We start from the raw sequence: 20,508 nt of genomic DNA, 5'->3' as shown, positions 1-20,508 counted from the left end.
GGAATGCGAAGGCATTCACCCATTGATACTCGTAGTTAACGTATACATTCCAGAAGCGCTGCGATCTCAGGGTGTCTACCTACCGGGAATTCGCAGGGATTTTGAATAGTCTGGAAAAACTCGGGGAAAACTCGGGAAATTTGTGCTTCAATCAGGGAAAATTAGCTGTCATATTATTGAAAGGGAACGAAAGTCGCCCAACTGCTGACTCGAGTAAAAGAGAGGAATCGTAACGAGTTGTCTTTGACGCCGTGTCGTTGGCTGGAGGAGTTGCCAGTGTGCAGTTGACCGATTTACCGGACGCCCGATTTTTGTGAAATGCCCAATAATGCGGACGGCTTTTCGGCACCACCACGTGCCCTAGAATAACGTGTGTAATTTCAGACGCAAGAAACCTTCGTTGTCCGATTTTCCGGACTTTTTGCCGCGACCGTAAGTCCGAAACGGCATTAAACAAAGCCAACACCGCCGTTTTGGTTATCTCGCCGCCTCGAACCAGCGCACTCGCACGCAGATCCGCTGGCAGCCATAGCCACCACCGCGGCAACGCTAGGCTTAGCTGATTCGCTTTTAGGTTCTTGCCGTCCGCTGCCGGGTTTTTTATTGAGAGAATTCGCCGCTGTTAGTAACGGCACCGACTCCGCCTCTGTAGTCCTCATGATTGGCTTCGAAGTTTAGAAAGCATGGCGCGTTGCATACTGCCGGTTCCCGAACGGTAGCTTTGCCTCAGCACACCAATGTTACGCGGTGAAGCATAACAAGCGTGGGAAGGGGCAATTGTCATGGGACCCAGTACGTATTCCATGATCATGCACGCGTGCACCCGCCGTCTCCTGTCACGGTACGGGCACCGATATGCCTAATAAGTGTTCTGGCAGGCCTTCAGAGCTTTTTCGGAGGTGCCTGTGATTATTTGAGCCCTTAAGGGCAGTAAAAGACGCGCATTCATTTTCTCGGACTGCCCGATTTGATTTTTCGTACGTTTCCGTGCCCCCTAGGGAGTACGAAAGATCGGACGTTGACTATATAAGTGACCAAGAGGATGCTTCAAATGGTCCGTGGGGCGAGCGCGCGGCGGAACGAGGACAACAGAAATGAATTGAGGAATGATCGGGAAAGTGACTGTGGCGCTTCCTCTTTGAAGGAGCTTGAGCTCGAAAAGCAAAGTGTTGGCTGACGCCAAGATGCAGGTGGCCCTCATCCAAACCAAAATAAACTCTAAAAAAAAGCTGTGAAATACAATTGTGCGTTGGCTAAGAGTATGTGAGGTCAGTTGAGGTTGACTTTCTAACTGCTGAGAAAATCTCACTTGTGACAATGTTCGGGCCTAATATCAATACATACTGCTATCACTTGATAGAAGTAGCTCATTTTCGAAAATATTTGCTTCTGTATGCATCTCTTTTTATTCGTATTTGAAGATGTTCGACACGGCTTACAAAGGGCTTTATCGTTTTTCTTTTTCGTATCTATTTTATTTGCTATGCATTTTACTATCGCCTACCTTCAGTTTTCTATTTTGAATGAGGTAAACATTACTCCTTACTATTCAAGCCGGATTAAGTTTTTTTTTTTTATGCTTGCTTGAGAGTCACAGCATCGGGCGATGTGGTGTCAACCTGTCTTGACATAAAATAATGTTCTGTGTCGCTCAGGGAAAACCTGGAAAACTCGGGGAATTTGAAAATGTCAACTTGGTAGACACGCGGGATCTAAATTGGATACAAGCGGTCGAGATAAGCAAGAGAAGTTATTGGTGTAAAAAAAAGCAGGGAAGAGATTGATAGGGATAAATCCGTTACAAGTATAGGTAACGGTATTGAGTATAGGTTTCAAGGAATGCTAGAACGAAAAGCGTACCCCGATTAGCAGGCTAAGCGACTCATCGTTCCGTTTCGAAGGGGATGCCAATGAGAAGCGATGTCGAAAACTGCGCAATGTTATTTATAATACTCTGTCATCGAAGCGTGCTGAGACTAAGCGAAAACCGTTTACATCATTTGCTTTTCTGCAAAAGCAACGCCAAATTCAGTTGGAAGCCGTTCTGCGCTGGCATGGTTGGCCGCTGCTGCACCGCACTTGGTGGTGCTTCGAGTGAGCCACTGGTCGACCCGGATGGCTGAGCGCCACGGGAAATAGCCGCAGCGTACCACTGCTGCTATCGATCGCCACCGCGCTCGCCCAGTGTTGATGGCGCACGGTGATCCCCGTTGGTTTTCGTGAGTGGGGCGCACTATGGCTGTGCCTTACGCTTACGACTTCCAAGGGGGGTCACTTTGGAATGTGCCCCAAAAACGGCCAGTGTTGCGTGCGTCGAGCTGCTAGTGGCCGTGTTTCGCCTGGCTGCGGACAAAATCGGAGCCCGCAACCACCATCTGGTCGGCGACTGCGTTCCTAGTTAACATCCTTATTGCCCGAAACTTTATCCTTTATCCATGTAAAATAACAGGTCAATACAATCGTAAACCATCTCTCAAAGAATGTGCGCGTGAATGGCAGGTACGTGCGCCCCTGCTCTCAAAGTAGCGTCATGTGTGGTCCCGTCTTAAAACGCTCCGGAGGCGGCAGCAGCAAAAAGGGAGGCTATAGCAACGACACTGGATTGTGGGAGTGTTCCAGCTTATCTACAAAACGCTCCAAACACCCGAGGGTCACGCTGCCTGGAATACGTGCCCATGCATGCGTGCGTTTTCTGCAGCGTGCCTTGCATTGACGCCGGCGATTCAACGCCATTTGTCAGTGGCACCGTCTCTTCTGCGACGTGCGCTTCCAGTGCCACGGGCCGCTCGCGTCCTTTTAATGCGTGAAACCAGTTTGCAGATCTCGCTCCCTCGTGTCTGTTCACTGCGGCGTTTGGTAACCTCCGCCAGCGCAAACTCGAAGGCAACGCTTGCTCCCGTACTAAAAATATAAGCGCAACTATTTTTGTTTGATTCACACGTGAAGGTACTGCTGTTTTATATACAACGCACTTGCGGATTTTTATGCGCTTGTAAGCATATAGCGTTCAAAAGAAAAAAAAATGCAGGTGGAATGAAAAACACGTCAGGGGCTCATGAGCACACATTTCATTCAAAATATTTTCCGGGGCCGTGAAAGTGAAAGCTTATGAGAAAAGAGCCTGTTCACGAAAATCTCACAACCTTCGCTAAATGCGAAGGTTGTGGGATCGTTCCCCACCTGCGGCAAGTTACTTTTTTTCATCCACTTTCACTTCCATACGAGGGCCTCAAATCCGGCAACATTATACCTTCCGGTATTATCATCTGTGGGTTTATTGACCGGTTGCCTTCACCCAAAAACATAACGTTCTCGTGACGCCTGCAGCAGAAATGTTCCACATCCGCCGCCAAGTACTTAGTGGGGGCGCTGGCTTAACACTCCCAGGGTTCTACTAGGAAACATAAATACCCAAGAAAGTGGATGGGGAAACGGCGCCGCGGTAGCTCAATTGGTAGAGCATCGCACGCGAAATGCGAAGGTTGTGGGATCGTTCCCCACTTGCGGCAAGTTTTTTCATCCACTTTCATTTCCATTAATTTATCGTTTCTTTATTTCATTTATTTAGAACAAGTAATTTCCCCTATGTCGTCCTTGGTGTCAGTGTTTGTTGGCTTATTATGATATGACTAATAATAATCGGGCCCCTCGATTAACCCCAGTGTCTGTTCACGAAAATGTAATTTTGACTCCTACTGAAAGGAAAAAAAAAAACGCTCTGATACGTGAGCCCAAGCGTGCAGATCGGGCGTTCATTAACGACATTTATTCAACTACGGCTGAATGCCCTTGACATTCTTAGCGTGCTATAGTAGGATACAACTTGGAAAAAAAAAAAGCAGTTGGCGACCAAGACGCACGGACCGCGCGGGGTTGTGCAACTCCGCTAGCCAGTCACAGAAGCAAAGTCGTCATGCGATGTTTTCAAAATGGCGTCGTACTTGATACCATAGTTTCCTACAAAACTACTGGAGAGAACTCTGGCGCTAGTGTCTACGTGAGCTACAATGGGAGCGGTTGTCCCAGCATGGGAATTATGGGAAGTACATGGATTTGCCTAAACTTCGTCCTTTTGGCTTCAAACGGCTTTGTGACTTTGTAAACTCGTCATTTTCAACAGTGTATTGCGTAATAAGTAATTAAATAAACATTAAAATTTCCGACTGCAGGATTCGAACACAGGGACTCTAGTACAGAAGCCTGATATTGAAACCATTAAGCCACGGATGCATGTATCGGCAAGCGAATGAGACGCTCTTATGAATTTGTCGCGGGCATGCGAGTGCCTTGAGACGCTTGGCGCGTTTCGATTTGGGCACATAGACAAGCTCAATCGTTGCAATGAATAGCAATTGTACGCGTTCCCGGCGTCTTCTGCACTTAGAAGAATATAGATTGCGCTGAAATATACGACAGTAATATTTATATAGCGTAATATACAAAGCCACAAGAACGTCTGAATCCACAAGCACGAAGATCAGGCAAATCCATGTACTTCCCATCATTCCCATGGTAGGACGACTGCAGCGCCAGAGTTCCCTCTAGTAATTTTTGTAGGAAACTCTATGCTTGATACCTCCGGAGCGTCTGCTGTTCTTGCAGTCTTTTAATCGGGGGAGGCGATGAGGTCTGCAATAGACAGGGACAAAGTGTGTGGAGTCTGAGAATTTCACTCTTCAAAAGTCTACGGTACAGTTCATTTCAGTGCCGAGTCCGTTTTACTCATGAAACTTCAATGCCAACTGAAGAGAAAATTGACACTAAATAGTTGCAGCGAAGCAAGCGTTTTATTTCAGTTCAGTCAAGAATTAGGCTTTCACTGTTCCACGAGTGACAAAGTATAAAATTATGCTCTTATATAATTTTGTTTTTGTGGTTACCACCTTATTGAGGTAACAGGGAAAGTTTGAAGTACGAACTATTTGCAGCATCACGGAGGAACAGTGGTGGCTGGCGGTTATGAGAGCGTGGGCGGGACTTCACTGCAGACTGGTTGTATCCGACTGTAGACCAGAACACGTTAGTATCGAACCGGATGCGCTAAGCGCATATTCCGAAACCCAGCGGCCGGCCGTCATCTTCCCTAAGCTGCCAAGACGCGTTCGCGTGCATGTAGCGTGTGTGTTTTACGGGGATCCCGGCCACGGCGGCCGCATTTCGATGGGGGCGAAATGCGAAAACACCCGTGTGCTTAGATTTAGGTGCACGTTAAAGAACCCCAGGTGGTCAAAATTTCCGGAGTCCTCCACTACGGCGTGCCTCATAATCAGAAAGTGGTTTTGGCACGTAAAACCCCAAATATTATTATTATTATTATGTTTTACGGGGTGTTCAATGTGTAAATATGTCTGTGCCTGCAACATCCAAGTGCAGAACATCATCGGGGCGTTACTGCATCATATTGGCCTCGAGCTCCACCACTGGAAAAGCTGGCGCCGCCGTCGGCGTGACGTGCTAGGAGGGATCACGTGGACGTAGCGGCCGCGTCGGCTGCTTCGGGAGCGCCGAAGCGAGCTGACAACGAGAGTTTAAATTCTCTCGTACGCTGCGGTCCTCATTTAGTGGCGAGATTTTCCCGCTTCGAGTGTCTCCTTTACAACGCTTGAAAGCACTACAATAGGTAGTGGCTGCCTTTGAAGGCGCGCAACATGGTAGGCTACTGCTCGTTGCCGCAGGGCCGGACGTACAGTCGCGGACGGAATATTATGGACCATGAAATCTAAGAAAAAGCTGAATATCTCCGCAACCTCGCAACGCAATCTGGTATTTGCATTTTGGACCTCGACTAGAATATGCTAACAACGTTGTCGTGGGCAGTTTTACTGGTTGCTGCTACAGGCTGCTCGGGAATTGAACGTTTTCGGAGATCCCGTGGTCGATTTTATTCTGTCCGCGACTGTACGTAACGGAGGCAGGTGTCAGCCTTATTCACACGTAGCCGCAGGACAATAAGCTGCGTGAAGCTTGGCTCGCGAAACATAAAACAGGCAAACCGTCATCGGCTACAACTCTGGTATGCAGCAAGCACAAACGCGAGGAAGATTTGTACTACGGCGCCGGGTCTGCGATGTTCGGAAAACGCGCACAGAGACGCTCGCCCGAGTCCGCTGCCCGACTAATGTCATGATGGTTTGGTCTATGAACTTGATGCTATAGATATTGACAAGTTCAGTGGAGTGAAAAGGGAGCGGTAAGAAGCACATTTAAAGAAAGCATGGCATATGGTCATGTTTGTGTTATGAATTATTGTCCTGAATTACAAAAAAGGAGCAGCGGGAAATCGCACGCTGAGAACACTGATAAACATACAGTGCGACGCAACTCGAGAAATATTGAAAGGTCAAAGAATTTAGAAGAAAAAAAAATGGAATCGTCGCGACGGCACATCACAGTCCCTGTAGGCGTCGAAGTCTCTAAAATGAAATTATTTTTGAACAGCTCTGGCCGCGCCCACGCAACAATGGTTGCTTGTATACTGTCAAATGCTCATATTCTGCGGCCCAAAGCTCATGCCACGGTGCAAAAACGCGCGCGCGGAGAAAGCGACACAGTGCGCGGACAAGCATGCAGACGCGCAGTCGGTCGCTGCGAATCTGTGCGATCGCTGCATTGAGGCTTCGTTCTATTACGCTACATTTAGTTACGCAAACACTATAAGAACATATTTCACATAGTTTGCTCTCAGCATTTACCTGCCTTTCACGCAAGAAGCCGGTTCGGGAGAATCCATCGCGGCGACCGCGCGCAGTGGCGTTCACTGTACGTTTTCGGTAAAGAGATAGCGTCTGTAAACGTTTGTGTGCTTTCAGTTTACCCAATATAAATAAATAGACAGTAAAAAACTTCTCTCGTTTGCAAGTACTTACAGAAATGTTCTGGAGAGCTCGCGTGGGGTGTTTTCAGCGAGCGCTGACAGCGAAACCTATGAGGTGCGCGCCGCGTGATCCCTCATACTACGCCAGCGAGGCGCTTCCGATAGATGGCGACTCCGTAACTCCTCGCCGCCAATATGGATGTGCTAATAACCAGCGAAAATGAAGCAGATTGCAGAGCACCGTTTGCGACGAACACGACGTACGTCGAGAGCAGTGCCGTTGTGGCATGTTCAGCCGTGCATGCCCTTTTGTGTCTGTATGTGTGTATCTGTGCGTGTCTGTGTGTATGTGTCTGTCTACGGGCCTCGATTACACAAAGGCCTGAGGTGGGTTTCGTACAGCGGCTCTCGCCATAGAACTCCGCACCTACTTTGCAAGTAAATGCCGCAAAAGTGTTCGCACCGCTACAAATTTGTGACGCTCATTACAATCGAACTCAAGAGTAATTCCGTGCACTGGCGTTAGTGGCCGCGAAATTTCGCAATAAGGCTGTTTCACATGGCGCGATTCGGGCGAAAAAAAACAATCGTTCTGCCGCGCACGTCGCATAGCGATTTTCTCTGACAGCTTTCGCATGCGTTTGCTCCAGCGCGATGCACAAGGTTGCCTCCTGCTCACAAAGTATCCATGCCTGCATTGTTAAATAAAAACATGGAAACTAGTCAAATATTCGAATTTCCCTATTTTTATTCGATAGTAGAATAGGTACACCATTTTTAATGTTTAAAAGCGTTGAGACTTTACGACAGCTTGCAGATACGGTGAGTGAGGCGCTGCACAATACCGCAAGTATGAGCGTGCGGCTTCGGTGGGGCGGTTCCATTTAGTACACTCTAGTTTCGTTGTTACTATGGGAGCTACAACTTTTTTCCCTAGATAAGTATTTGCTTTTGCAGAAGAGCAAGCTACTCTTAAATGTGCATGTATAAGCAGCTGGCGCAATCTGTAGCGATGAAGAGGTTGACGGTGGCGATCAAGTGAGTACGTGCCATAGGTTGAAGCGGCGTCCTTCTCCCGACCTGGATAGCGTGCAGCTTCTCCTTTCAAAGGAATTGTGTAAGCGCAAGAAAATAGAAATGTTTATGAAGCTCCTAAGCCGCAGACGCTGGTGGATACGCCCTAAACATAGCTAAAACTGGCGCGCGACATTGCTTCACAGACGCGCGGTAAAACAGGAAAGCGCCTATTTTGACGGCGATCGGACGCGCCGATCGCTGCGACGGCGCGACCAACTTGTTGGAATCCAGTCGCGGCGGTCGCTGAGCGACGGAAATCGCTGTGTCGCTCAGTGAAAATCGCGCCATGTGAAACAGCCTATACCTGTCTGCAGCTGTTCGAAACCTTTACGTGCGAAAGCTGGTTTGTGTTGCTTATCGTAACTACTGGCAAGAGCGGCGTTGTTTGTTAAAAATGTATGCATACATTGCACAGAAGATCCGACACGGCTGAACAAATGGTAATTCATTCTTCCACCGTCCCGGGACAAAAAACAGACACATCTGGGCATCCGCGCACGCACGCTACGCTTACTTGGCATGCCTCCCGTTTTCAAGGTGCCGACCGCGAGATTTTTCCAGGCACTACAACGCGGAGGTAAAGTATGTCGCATACTGCAAGGCTTTTACTAGTTCATTACGTATGTGTTAGACATGCAAAATTGGCTATGGTGTTGGGCTGCTGAGCACGAGGTCGCGGGATCGAATCCCGGCCATGGCGGCCGGATTTCGATGGAGGCGAAATGCGAAAACACCCGTGTATTTAGATTTAGGTGCACGTTAAAAAACCCCAGGTGGTCGAAATTTCCGGAGTCTTCCACTACGGCGTGCCTCATAATCAGAAAGTGGTTTTGGCACCTAAAACCCCATAATTTAATTTTTTAGACATGCAAATCAAAGTGGAATAGACGCATAACCAATGTTTCCGCGTGCAAAGGTAACACGGACTTAGCCGAACGATCCACTCCGCCTGCGGACGTTGCGCTTCCCACAGCCATTCCAATTTGCAGCACAATCTTGCCGAGAAGCTGAAGTTCACCAACTAAATTCGCTAGCAAAAATTCACCATCCCATCCTTCGTGAGAACTTCAAAGAAATGTCAAAACGCAAGTACTGCGTCTACTTGCGGTCGCCCCGCTTGGCAACTCGGAGCAGCAGGTGGCGCCACCACGCTTTGAAAATGGCGCCACTCAATTTTTTTCTGTTTGCTGGTGTATAGCATGCACGTTATTTGTTCTTTCACTGTTTCGTGCGCAGCTGTAAAGAAATAAGTTTTGTGTATACAAATAAAGCGTAACCGGTAATGCATGTATTGAAGGCGCAGGGGGGGTTGTGCTCATTGCAATGAAATTGAGCAAATATAATTATTGGCATGACGGCGCATGTGAGTGGGTAACAAAATATGGTACAGAGGCACTTCTTTCGAGATGCGGGACCACAATGGCGTCCTATGATGTTTGAGGGACGTCCTTGCTACCTTAACAGGCCCCATAAGAAATTTTGTCTATACGCTGGAAGCTGTTACGTGTCCTCTAGGGAGCGTTCTGCCACAAAAATTTGTCGAATCGGCTCATTAATAGCCGAGATAGAAATATTTGAGTGCCGCGAACCCATGATTTCTACAGCCCCTTAAACTTCGTAAAATAGTGCCACGCTTTGAAGAATGCCGCCTCCTCCTCGCGCGCTCTGGCCGAGGCCGACGCCGCGTCCCTATTGGCCTAATAGCATCACGTGGGCCCTCGCGCCGTGCATCAGCGCCATTTTAGCTCGAGAAGAGTCTACGGAGTGGCGAGGAGTGCATGTTGCCGCCGTTCGAGCAGTGTAGGCGGGGCCGCCACGGTCGAGGAGGGAGCAGGAAAGAGAGGAGTGAAGGCGGAGAGTCACTACGAATTTTGAAAGGAAGCTTTAGCTTGGTGCTCCTATCTAAATGCATATAAAAGCAGAATTCGTTTTTCTCGGCAACAGCTGCGCCAAATTTGACAAGGTGTGTTGCATTTGAAAGAAAAACTTAAAATCTAGTGACTGTTTGTTTGATTTTTTATTTAGGTCGCGATTTATTTATTAAAAATTGGCAAAAAATCGGAAATTTTCAAAAACGAAACTATCAATTTTATAACTAACTCAGCAACGAAAATTCATAATACAATTCCGTGAATGGCATCTAATAGTACATCTCAAGCGGACGAAATGGATATCTTACACATGAATCTAAAAAAATTTCATAGTATGGAAATACAGCTTTTGCAGAACCCTTGTAAACAACGTAACACATTCACGTAAGATATAAAAGGGCGTATCGAATTTGTCCGCTTTGAATGATCTGATAAATTCCGTTTACAGAACCGAGATATGTTTTTTATGCATAGCTATGAATCTGTAAACTTCGTGCTTCCATTTTTTTTTTCAAGTTTTCGAGTCTTCTTAACAAAATTCAAGACCTAAATAAAGATTCACTTCCAACAGTCACTAGAATTTAACTTTCTCAAATACAACAAATGTCATTAAAATTGGTCCAATGGTTATCTCAGAAAAACGTTTTTGCGTTTTTACATGTATTTGAATAGGCCGCGTCTGAGTTCGGCCCGAGCTAAAGCTTCCTCTTAGGGGGCTTTAATGATTTCAGCAGGCGGGCTCCATTGCCAATTTTTAAGGGGAGTACGGTAGCGTGATTAAAAGACGGGACAAAAGAAGACACATAGGGACACACCGTACTAACTAGCGCTGTGTGTGCCCCTATGTGTGTTCTTTTGTCCCGTCTTTTAATCGCGCTACCGCACTCCCCTTGAAGATGCATTACCAACAAGCCCACATTGCAACCCCCGTGAACTCCATTGCCTAGCAAGACGCTATTTCCACTCGCCCCGCCTAGCCTCCGCAAGCGAGATTCCTTCCTTGCGCTCTTCCAAACCAGACCTCGAGGATCGCGTGACGCATACGTCACAGCCCCCTCCTTCTCGTTTTTCGGCGCTATGCACTACCGCTGACGGCGTCGCGCGCGCGCTGCGCGAATGATTTTGCACACTGTGCACAAGGACACACGACTAGCGCTATAATTCAGTGCTACACGAATACTGAGGCAGAACAAGCGGGTCGCAGAACATGATCACGAGCTGGAACGCGGTAGAAAATGGCATAGTTTCGGTACCTGCACACGTGACTGCATGACCGTGCGAACAAGCAGACGAAGCGGGAGTACATCTCTCTTGCTTTGGTTCGAAGTAAAGCAAAAGACACGCAGACATTCCGTTTGTGTGTTTTATTATTTCTCTAAACTTAATTCGATTCAAGCAGCAGATCAGTCACATAGATAACTAATGTTGCCTTGAATAATTATCCAAGTCTTGTGTCAATACGAGCGACGTCACACTGCGGACCCGAGTACGTTGGCGCAGCGGCCGCGAGAAGGGAAAACGGCGTTCGAATTGAAATTTCGGACCTTTCCGCGGCGCGATGTAATCGTTTGCAAACACAATCGTCGGCGCACTTTGTATGCTCTGCGCTTGTCAGCTCAATAGGACCAGGCCTGGTGAGGGGACCTTTAAGGCAACATTGGTGGCTATGTCATCGCCCCGAAGGCGGACTACGTAGGCTATCCTACGCGCCGCGAGAAATTGATACTTGTGGCGGCGAGCGACAGAAAACAGCGCGCGCAACACGTTAGAGAGCTTTAGCGTAATAGCGTGATCGAAATGCGCAGAACGCTGAGCTACCATAGCGTTTAGCGTACGTACGCTATTTCTCAGATTTAACGTTACCATCTTTGCGTGTTTTGCATAGTTTACGTAACGCATGGCGGTGGTCACGGGCGCCCGCTTCGAACTCAATTTGGCGTTGCTTTTCTAGAATTCGTTCGGAGTAAATGACTGCGTAAACGGCTTTCGGTTAGTCTCGGGCTTCTTCGACAACAGATTATAGATAACCTTGCCGTGTTTTCGACATCGCTGCTCGTTTCGAACGCGTCGAAGCCTAACAAGCGAAACTTCCGGGATTGCAGCGCCACCTATCGACGAAATACACGCGCCGGATATGGCCTCTGAAATCGGAACAACTCGGAGGCCATGGTCGACAGCTTGTACTGCTTGTACTTGTTTCATTGCGCTTTCATTGCGCTGCCGCTCACACTTTTCGGACGCGCACGCAAATCATGGCAGATAGAACCACTTGGGTGCACTATGTATGCGAAATTTAAAGCGTAATCAAGTATCATCCAGAACGTAAACTACGCTATTCCGGTAAACGGGAGCGGTTTGGGCGGATTACCGGATGGTCGGGGCGTAAACGTGAGCGGCCGGAGCGATGAAGCCGCCTGGTGTTGTAGAGCTCAACCAGACAAAGGCATAGCTAAAACTGCAGTAACTCACCGTATCCTGCTTCGCCACTCGTGCAAATTTTTGGCAGCGGCGTAATTGTGAACACGATTACGCCACTGTCGAAAATTTACGCCAGCAGCTAAGCAGAATATAGTAATTAGCTGTGTTTGTGTGGTTGAGCTTTGCGCCACCAGCTGGGGCCACCAATCTGGCCGCTCACCTTGACGCCCCCGCTAAACCGGAAAACCGCCCGCGCTTGCCCGAATACCGGACACGCTAAATGTCTCTAGTGTTTCAGTCTGGCGTTTTTACGCTCCGCTTAGCCGCAAGCGGGCCAGCGAAGAGAGAAACGCCTGGTGGCTGGAAGGGGGTGGTGTGGCGGGGGCTGGCTGCACACAGTAGCGATGTAGGTGGCGCCACTTGCGGCTGGTGGGGAGCTTTTGAAGGGGGCGGCGCACGGCAGCTAGCACGCCCGTCGCAAAGTGTTCGTAGTATTATTAAGAAGGGAGACACTTCGGGCAATGGAAAGATGCGTTATTTGGAACGCGCAGATGATGTTTAGCCATGCGATTAAAGAAATGAAGGCCACTGTGGACGAGTTGGTCCTTACTAAATGGCTTGCATGGTGTTGGCGCAAGCGAACGTTGGCCGTGAACATAAACCGAAATGCTGACTTTCGACTTCTGGTCATCCGCCTCAAATGTAGCCAGTGGGCGCAGAGAAAATCGTACACGCAAACAAACAAGTCCAACAATGGGGCAGCTTGCAGTAAATCGGGCTATAACATCCCCGCGTCATTCACCATCCACGCCCGCACGCGCCACCAACAAGCCCATTAAAAACTTTAGCTTTGTAAAAAAAAAAAAACAGGTACATATGTGGGCGCTTTAGCGACCCTCAACATTCACTAAATATTTTCCATCACTGATGTTGTACACTTTCACAAGGCCAGAGGAAACACTATTACCTAGTACAGTAATCCACATACACTTATCAGACCGAGCTTTAGCAGTAGGCTCTACTTCACTCTCCTTAATTTTAAATGTTTCTAGCGTTCCCTTTGAAGAGCCTTGTCTTTGTTCAGGGTGAAAAAGCACAGCCTAGCAAACACCACAAACTGGATCATTTTTGCAGTGAGCTGTTTGCGATGGAGCTCGCATCCCACTTGGCGGAGTGTTGAACTGCATAAAATCATGCACACTGAAAGCATAAACAGGGTGTCTACCGACCGGGAAAACTGGGAATTTTCAGGGAATTTCAATAGTCTGGAAATACTCAAGGAGAACTCATATATCATGAGAAGCCAACAAACACTGACACCAAGGACAACATAGGGGAAATTACTTGGGTTTAATAAATGAAATAAAGAAACGATAAATTAATTGAAATTAAAGTGGATGAAAAAACTAACTTGCCGCAGGTGGGAACCAAACAACCTTCGCTTCTCGCGTGCGATGCTCTACCAATTGAGCTACCGCGGTGCCGTTTCCCCATCCACTTTTTTGGGTATTTTATGTTTGGGTATTTTATGGGTAGTGACCGCAGATCCGGATCATGAGACCGAAATAATCAGAAGAATAAGAATTGGCTTAGGTGCGTTTGGCAGGCATTCTAAGATCATGAACAGCAGGTTGCCATTATCCCTCAAGAGAAAAGTGTATAACAGCTGTGTCTTACCAGTACTCACGTACAGGGCAGAAACCTGGAGGCTTACGAAAAGGGTTCTACTTGATTGAGGACGACGCAACGAGCTATGGAAAGAAGAATGATAGGTGTAACGTTAAGGGATAAGAAAAGAGCAGATTGGGTGCGGGAACAAACGCGAGTTAATGACATCTTAGTTGAAATCAAGAAAGAGAAATGGGCATGGGCAGAAAATGTAATGAGGAGGGGAGATAACCGATGGTCATTAAGGGTTACGGACTGGATTCCAAGGGGAGGGAAGCGTAGCAGGGGGCGGCAAAAAGTTAGGTGGGCGGATGAAATAAAGAAGTTTGCATGGACAACATGGCCACAATTAGTACATGACCGTGGTAGTTAGAGAAATATAGGAGAGGCATTTGGCCTGTAGTGGGCGTAACCAGGCCGATGATGATGAAAGCCACAACCGCCACCTTTATTTCGCACGCAGATCCGCTGGCAGCCGTAGCCACCACCGCGCAAAGTTAGGCCTAGCGGCTTCTATGTTCGCATGCTTCTTGCCGTGTGGTGCCGTGTTTTTTATTGAGAGAATTCGGCGCTGTCAGCAGTGGCACCGACTCCGCCTTTGTAATCCTCGCGATTGGCTTCGAAACTCGCTAAGCACAACGCGTTGCGCAATACCAGTCTCCGAAAGTTAGCTTCGCCTCATTACAGAAATGTTTACGCGGTGAAGCATAACAAGCGTGGGAAGGAGCAATTGTCACGGGACACAGTATGTATTCCTTAAGTATACACGCGTGCACCCCCGTTTTGTCACCGTACGAGCACCGATATGCCTAATAAGTGTTCTGGCAGGCCTTAAGAGCTTTTTCGGACGGGCCTGCCCGATTTTTCGGATGACTTCGCCGCCTCTAGGGAGTCCGAAAAATCGGACGTTGGCTGTACAACTGACCAAGAGGATGCTTCAGATGATCCATGGGGTGAATGCGTTGCGGAAGGAGGATGAGAACAGAAAGGACCGACGCACTGAGGAATTAACAAGAAAGGAAGCGTACCGCCGCCTCTTTGAAGGAGCTTGAGCTCAAAAATAGAAGTGTTGGCTGACGCCGAGATGCAGGTGTCCCTCATCCAAACCAAAATAAACTCTTTAAAGCAGTTAAACCCAACACTGAGATATTGTGTACGGGCTGAGAGTATGTCAGGGCAGCTGTGGTTGACTTCCCAGATGCTGAGAGAAAATCTTAGTTGTGACAAAGTTCAGGCCTCATACCGATGAGCTTGCTAAAAAGTGAATGCACCCTGTAGCACTTTAATGAGCGTGGCTAACTCATATTCAGGGTAGAATAGGCCTCCCCTGTCAAATTACTGCGTGAACACGCTTTCTGCATTGCATTCAGCTGCTTTTGTGGTGACTGCTTCTATGGTGACTACTTCCGCATTTATCACATGCCGAAAGGTCATTTCGACGCACCTAAATTCGAAGTGCCTTTCGCAAAGGACACTGTTGTCAACTCCTTGTCAGCACGTTTGGTGTTCCGCCACCACAATTCACGCCGAGCTGCGTCTCTAGGTGGTCTAAAAATGGAGGCCTTGGCTTTGAACGTTCTGCAACCGCGTACAAAACATGCTCGCGCTTTTGACGCCATGGAGCCACGCCGCGTTATGTAATACGTAACACATCAGCAGCACAATGTCACGCACCTCAAAATAATCACAGTGGCACATGTGCGACGCTTCCAAGCAGTCACGATCGACGTGCAAACAAGCGCGGTCTACACGCCTACGCTTGCCCGGCAGACCTCGCCGGCGCTACACAGACAAGGGCCGCGGCTTGTCCTTGCACACACCAGCGCGCTTCAGCGGCACCAGGAAATTTCATCGCGCCTCTCCCTCACACGCCGCCCCCCTTCCAGCGAGGGTGGTCGATGCGCGCGCCCTCTCTCGCACGGGCATCGAGGCACATCGCCTGCCTCGCTCTTTCCACCATGCCGTGCACTTTATGTTCGTCTCCCACAAAAGGGATTTCGCATAGACGAACATTTAGGTTTGCTACAACGAGTTGTAAGTGCTGATCCATTTGAATACTCCGCAGCGTGGGAGGATGTGGTGAGCGTTGTGCAGCGCGTCGGAAAGGATGCGGACAGCAAGCTCGCTGGCTATCGTGTGGCGTCCCCGAAGACGGCGCTTTATTTTTCCACTGGTTATAATGCACCGGTAGCGCATCGCAAGCGCACGTCTAGATACTTCGTGGACAAATGTTATATATGTGTATATATATATATATATATATATATATATATATATATATATATATATATATATAATGTTTTACTTTTAAAAAAAGTGATCAATGGGTGTTTTTTTTTTATTTCGTTACCCTGAATTAGGCCAGATAGCGCTGCAACTGCTTCGCTACGCGCATAACTAAAACATGAAAATCGCCCGCCGCTCCTCCGTGGCTTAGTGGGGCAACTGGGAGCGGACCAGACGCTCAACTGTAACACTCCGCTAATATGCCCGTCACGTCCGCGGGACATGCTTGTGCAGCTTGACTCGCAACTTCAGTTCACGCGTGAGGCGCATGTTCTTGCGGAGCGCATTGCAAAGTTGCAGGAGAGGTTTCAGCCGCGTATGAGCAAGGGCACTAAATTGTTCCAAAGTGTTTAGACAGAGTACTGTCAAATTAAGTTTGCCCGAAAATGATTTTTACAATGAATCGATTGTGCTTAGGGATCCCCTACCGAGCAGGGCTTCTTGCGCGAGAGGTGCAGACTTTTTCTCGTGCTGAATGGTGTTGCCCAGTTTCAAGGCGTGGCATTTATTCCGACTGTGCCATATCGTCGCGCATCCTATGTGCTATGCCGCGCCGTCACGGTGAAAGCGGAGCGCTACGCGAAGAGAAACGTCGCGCTTTGTTCACTCTCCGTAGGCTGGTTGCTTGAAAGGGTTTTAAATTATATGGTGCAACGCTGCGTTGTCTTGTTCAGTATGAAAACGAGGTATTTCGCAGAGTTCCGAGTGCTTCAGCGATTCCGTAAATAGGTTTCGCATATATCGCGGTATTGCGATTGTGTTGGCAATGCTACTTTTCATCCATGAAACGTAATTTTTGACTCGGGTCATGTATATTGAGTATGCAATTTTAAGCAAACAAAGGGCTTTTGAGACCTTTGATGTATCATCCGTTCCCCATCATATTTCCTCAAGTTCTTAAGCGTAGGAAGCAGTGGTCGTCATTACCACCTTAATTATGTGCGCCCTAAGAACGCCACCCTAAAGACACGCTTGCGCCTAACCTCCTGAGACCCGGGATGCATTTGGGTGCACAGATTTTTTCCAAACTTTTAGAATAAGTCAGTAGGTGTATGAAGATTAAAAGTGTTAAATATTTTTTTAACAGCTCTGATAGTTTCAGCTCAGCGCGATGTCCAATATATGGGACACTGGGATGCTACCCGGTCTTTTTCACCCAGCGCGCACGTAATGTGATACCGCAGATATTTTGCTCAAACTCGTGCGCAAAAATATTTCAATAACTCGAAAGGCAAAGTAGTGAATAAAGTACAAAAAAGAGCATTCCTCCGCTCAACAGAAATATTGCTCTTGTGTTCACTTCCTGTGGGCAATTTCAAAACACTTTTTTTTTTCCTGGGTGATGCCGAAGAAGAGCCGACATTTGGTGAAAAAGATTTGTTTCCATGTCGCAGCCATCTAGTCTGCAACGGGCAGCGTTTGCAGTGTCAGCCAGCATTGAGCAGTGGAAGTGCTCTTTTTTGGGGGTTCTCGAGGAGACCGTCGAGCCTGCCTTGATGGCGGATGCCACTCGGCTTTGTTCTCACTCTTCGTTTCATCCTGCTTCTTCCCTTGAGCCACGAGAGTCTCAGCAACAGATTGGCGGAACTGCGTAGATTTGAGTATTTCTTTCCGCTGTTTCTTTAAGGAGCGTATGTCCCGCGTGTACTGCACCCAGGAGTTGCTGAGGGCAATGTAGAAGAGGTGAAAGATGGCTCTGACTGTCCACTTGTTGACGCGTGCTTTTATCCTGTAGTAACTTATCATTTGGTCTGCCTTGTCAACACCCCCCATGTTGACGTTGTACATGCGCACAATATCTGGTCGAGGGACATCGATATGTTCTGTTCCTTACGAGACCACCTGCGACAGGTGTCTTGCGGGTCCTAGCCATGGATTGAAAAAAGAAAAGTTATCCACTTAATTCATCAGACACGCGAGGCCGGTCCTCTAAAGAAAAAAAAGAGACGCGATTTCGTCCACAAGCCGATAAATGCCAACAGTACTCGCCTGCTGTTCATAACAAGGCCATCTCAAAAGCGCGGTCTAAATAACCGGGTTGAGTCCTAGCGTCCAACATAATGGACACGCGAAATCAAAGGAAGCGTGAAAAAAAGTAAACGCGCCAAAAATTTAAATTTCGTATTCTGCGCTTATGCTGTTGTATTAACTTTATTATAAAATCAAAGATATGCCCTGAAAGCAGGTAGAAATACGAGAAACAGTGCTTACTTCTCCGGCAGCTGCCGTAAAACGCCGCGCCGCTGAATGCCGCCATTGTGGAACTGTTTCGGCAGGAATTTGAACGATGTATTTTCATCAATGCTGCATAGATGGCGCAAGCAGGTGTCCAATAAGTTGGACAGTGCGGTTTTATGAGGATGAATGCCTTGTGACAGAAGTGCTGTCTTATTTCTTAATGTCCAATATATTGGACAAATCCCCATAGCGGGGTCTCAGGAGGCTAAAGCTGAGGCGACCTCAGGGAAGAAAAATAATTGCTTGCGAAGCGGGCAAGACTTCCTGACCATAAAAGAATTTAAACATTCTCGCCACGGAGCGTCGGATCACGACGTCACTTCCGGTTGGGACGTCATACGTTTTCTTTTTATTATTACATTTTCGTTTTTTTTTCTCCAGAAGTCCCTCCGACACACGAATAGCGATAGTTGCAACACGCCGCCATTTTCTAGACATGTGGGCTTCTATGGAAGCTTCGCTGCCAGTTTACATGTAGTGGCTAGTATCCCATGGTGCTCAGCGTTTCACCCTCGCCTGGGGCGAAAACTGCATTTCGTGTGCACCGGTGTGAGCGATGCAAAGCGGTGGTTTATTTCAAGTCGTCGGGGCCATAGCAGTGGCGCCCGTGAAATATAGGCAGAAGAGCGACTGTATTGCAGCTAAGCCTAACCGCCACCGTGCGGAAGTGCGGTAATAAAGTTGTGCGCAGTATCAGTGCAGAGGGGCTGTACTTATCGCGCGCACATCAGAAAAGCGAATCGAACAGCGATTTCCGCAATATCAAGTAATGTTCACATCCCTGTATTTGTTACATTAGCTAGTTTGTGTCATTATACAGGCGATTAGGAAGTACGCTTTATCAAAAGCTCAGATGAAGCGTTATAAACAAGTTACCTTCGAGATCAAAATATGTGCGTTGAGTGCACGCATGTCAATGCAAAGGATTCACTCTTTCTTTGTCTAGTTGAAATGAATTTCCAATCTAGCGTATCTAGATTTGAGCATCGGTAAAGAAACAATTTCTGATGTAATGCTGCATAAGTCCAGCTTCCTGAGCGACGACGCATTACTCAAGTTCCCGTTGCTTATGTCCCTGTGGCACGGGTGAAATTTGTCGCTTGTTTCGCGTTCGATCGTGCAAAGCTGATGTCAGCTGTTGGAAAAACAGTCGCATTTGCGAATATTCAGTGTTTCATTCCAGGACCGACTTGAATAGGGTAGCATGCGACTGGTTATTTGAAAGTTTCGAATAATCACACTCACCTGCGTTTGGTTAAGCGGAATGCCATATCCCCGTTGCCATTACAGTAACGTGCGTCTCAAGACCGTCTGACATAAGCATTCGCTTGCGTAAAATTACTCTCCATCAGATTTGGCAGCGTATACCTTTTTGCACAACGTCGCAGCGAACCACAATGCTGAGTAGCCGGTAATTGACGGGGCAAAGGAAATACTGCAAAAATGTTATTGCTAATACCATCCTTCGCATACTCGGAGCAGTTTTATTTATCTGCACCTGTCCTACCCGAAGGTTGTGCAGCATGGAAGTGTTCGCGTGGATATGTGCCACCCTTCGGTGACGTGGTTCTCTGGGCGTGTCCAGCGAGGAACCCGGTATGGGCACGTGGACGGTCGTCGTTGTGCGCGATTTTTGTGCACCTCCACTACATGGGACCTAAGTGCGTGCGAAATAAATGGCGAATGCCTGCCAGCCGCGCGACGCGTGCGGCGGGAGTGAGCCGGCGGGGCGACGCAGTGCGTCCGCCGCTGCCGGTCGATGTGCGGCCCCCGCCCCCGGCGCGCTCATTGGCGGGCGGGCGGCCGCCGGAGCGCGCGCGCGTCGGGCCCGCACTGGCCCCGCGGTGCGCGCCGTGCCAGTCCGCGCCATGTTCGTGAACGTGAGCGGCTGTGCCGTGCCGCTGGGCTTGTCGCTGCGCTCGGCCTGCGGCATCGGTAGCTGCGCGCTGCCGCCGGCCTCGCCTCCGGACATCGTGCCTCTGCTCCAGGTAGGAGGACCACGTGCTCCGCTGTGAGCGTATCTCGAGCGATCCTTTGCGGATCACTCGAGCTCCGCCACGACAGCTTGTGTTTGCTGCGTGTCATTCCGCGCATACCGCAAAGGCTCGAGGCGCGCTGTATTTTTTATTCAAACGA

General features: G+C 48.4%; 1 protein-coding gene across 5 annotated transcripts in view; it reads left to right on the top strand.

The window, feature by feature from the left end:
• Window positions 1-20,508, top strand: part of LOC135920263 (nucleolysin TIAR-like) — a 260,801-nt gene that overhangs the window by 63,486 nt on the left and 176,807 nt on the right. For 2 of the 5 annotated variants that reach the window (XM_065454429.1, XM_065454428.1), the window contains exon 1: window positions 20,034-20,360. The exons of the other annotated variants lie outside the window; for them this stretch is intronic. In XM_065454429.1, the coding sequence (XP_065310501.1) occupies window positions 20,049-20,360 (312 nt within the window). In that variant the 5' untranslated portion in view covers window positions 20,034-20,048. Of the gene's footprint in view, window positions 1-20,033; window positions 20,361-20,508 lie in introns of those variants that run through there. 5 annotated transcript variants of the gene reach the window in all.

The sequence above is a fragment of the Dermacentor albipictus genome, chromosome 1, assembly GCF_038994185.2.
Source record: "Dermacentor albipictus isolate Rhodes 1998 colony chromosome 1, USDA_Dalb.pri_finalv2, whole genome shotgun sequence".
In the NCBI taxonomy this organism is placed as follows: Eukaryota; Metazoa; Arthropoda; class Arachnida; order Ixodida; family Ixodidae; genus Dermacentor; species Dermacentor albipictus.
The sequence above is the reverse complement of the archived record's forward strand: the minus strand, read 5'-3'. Positions and strand labels throughout refer to the sequence as shown.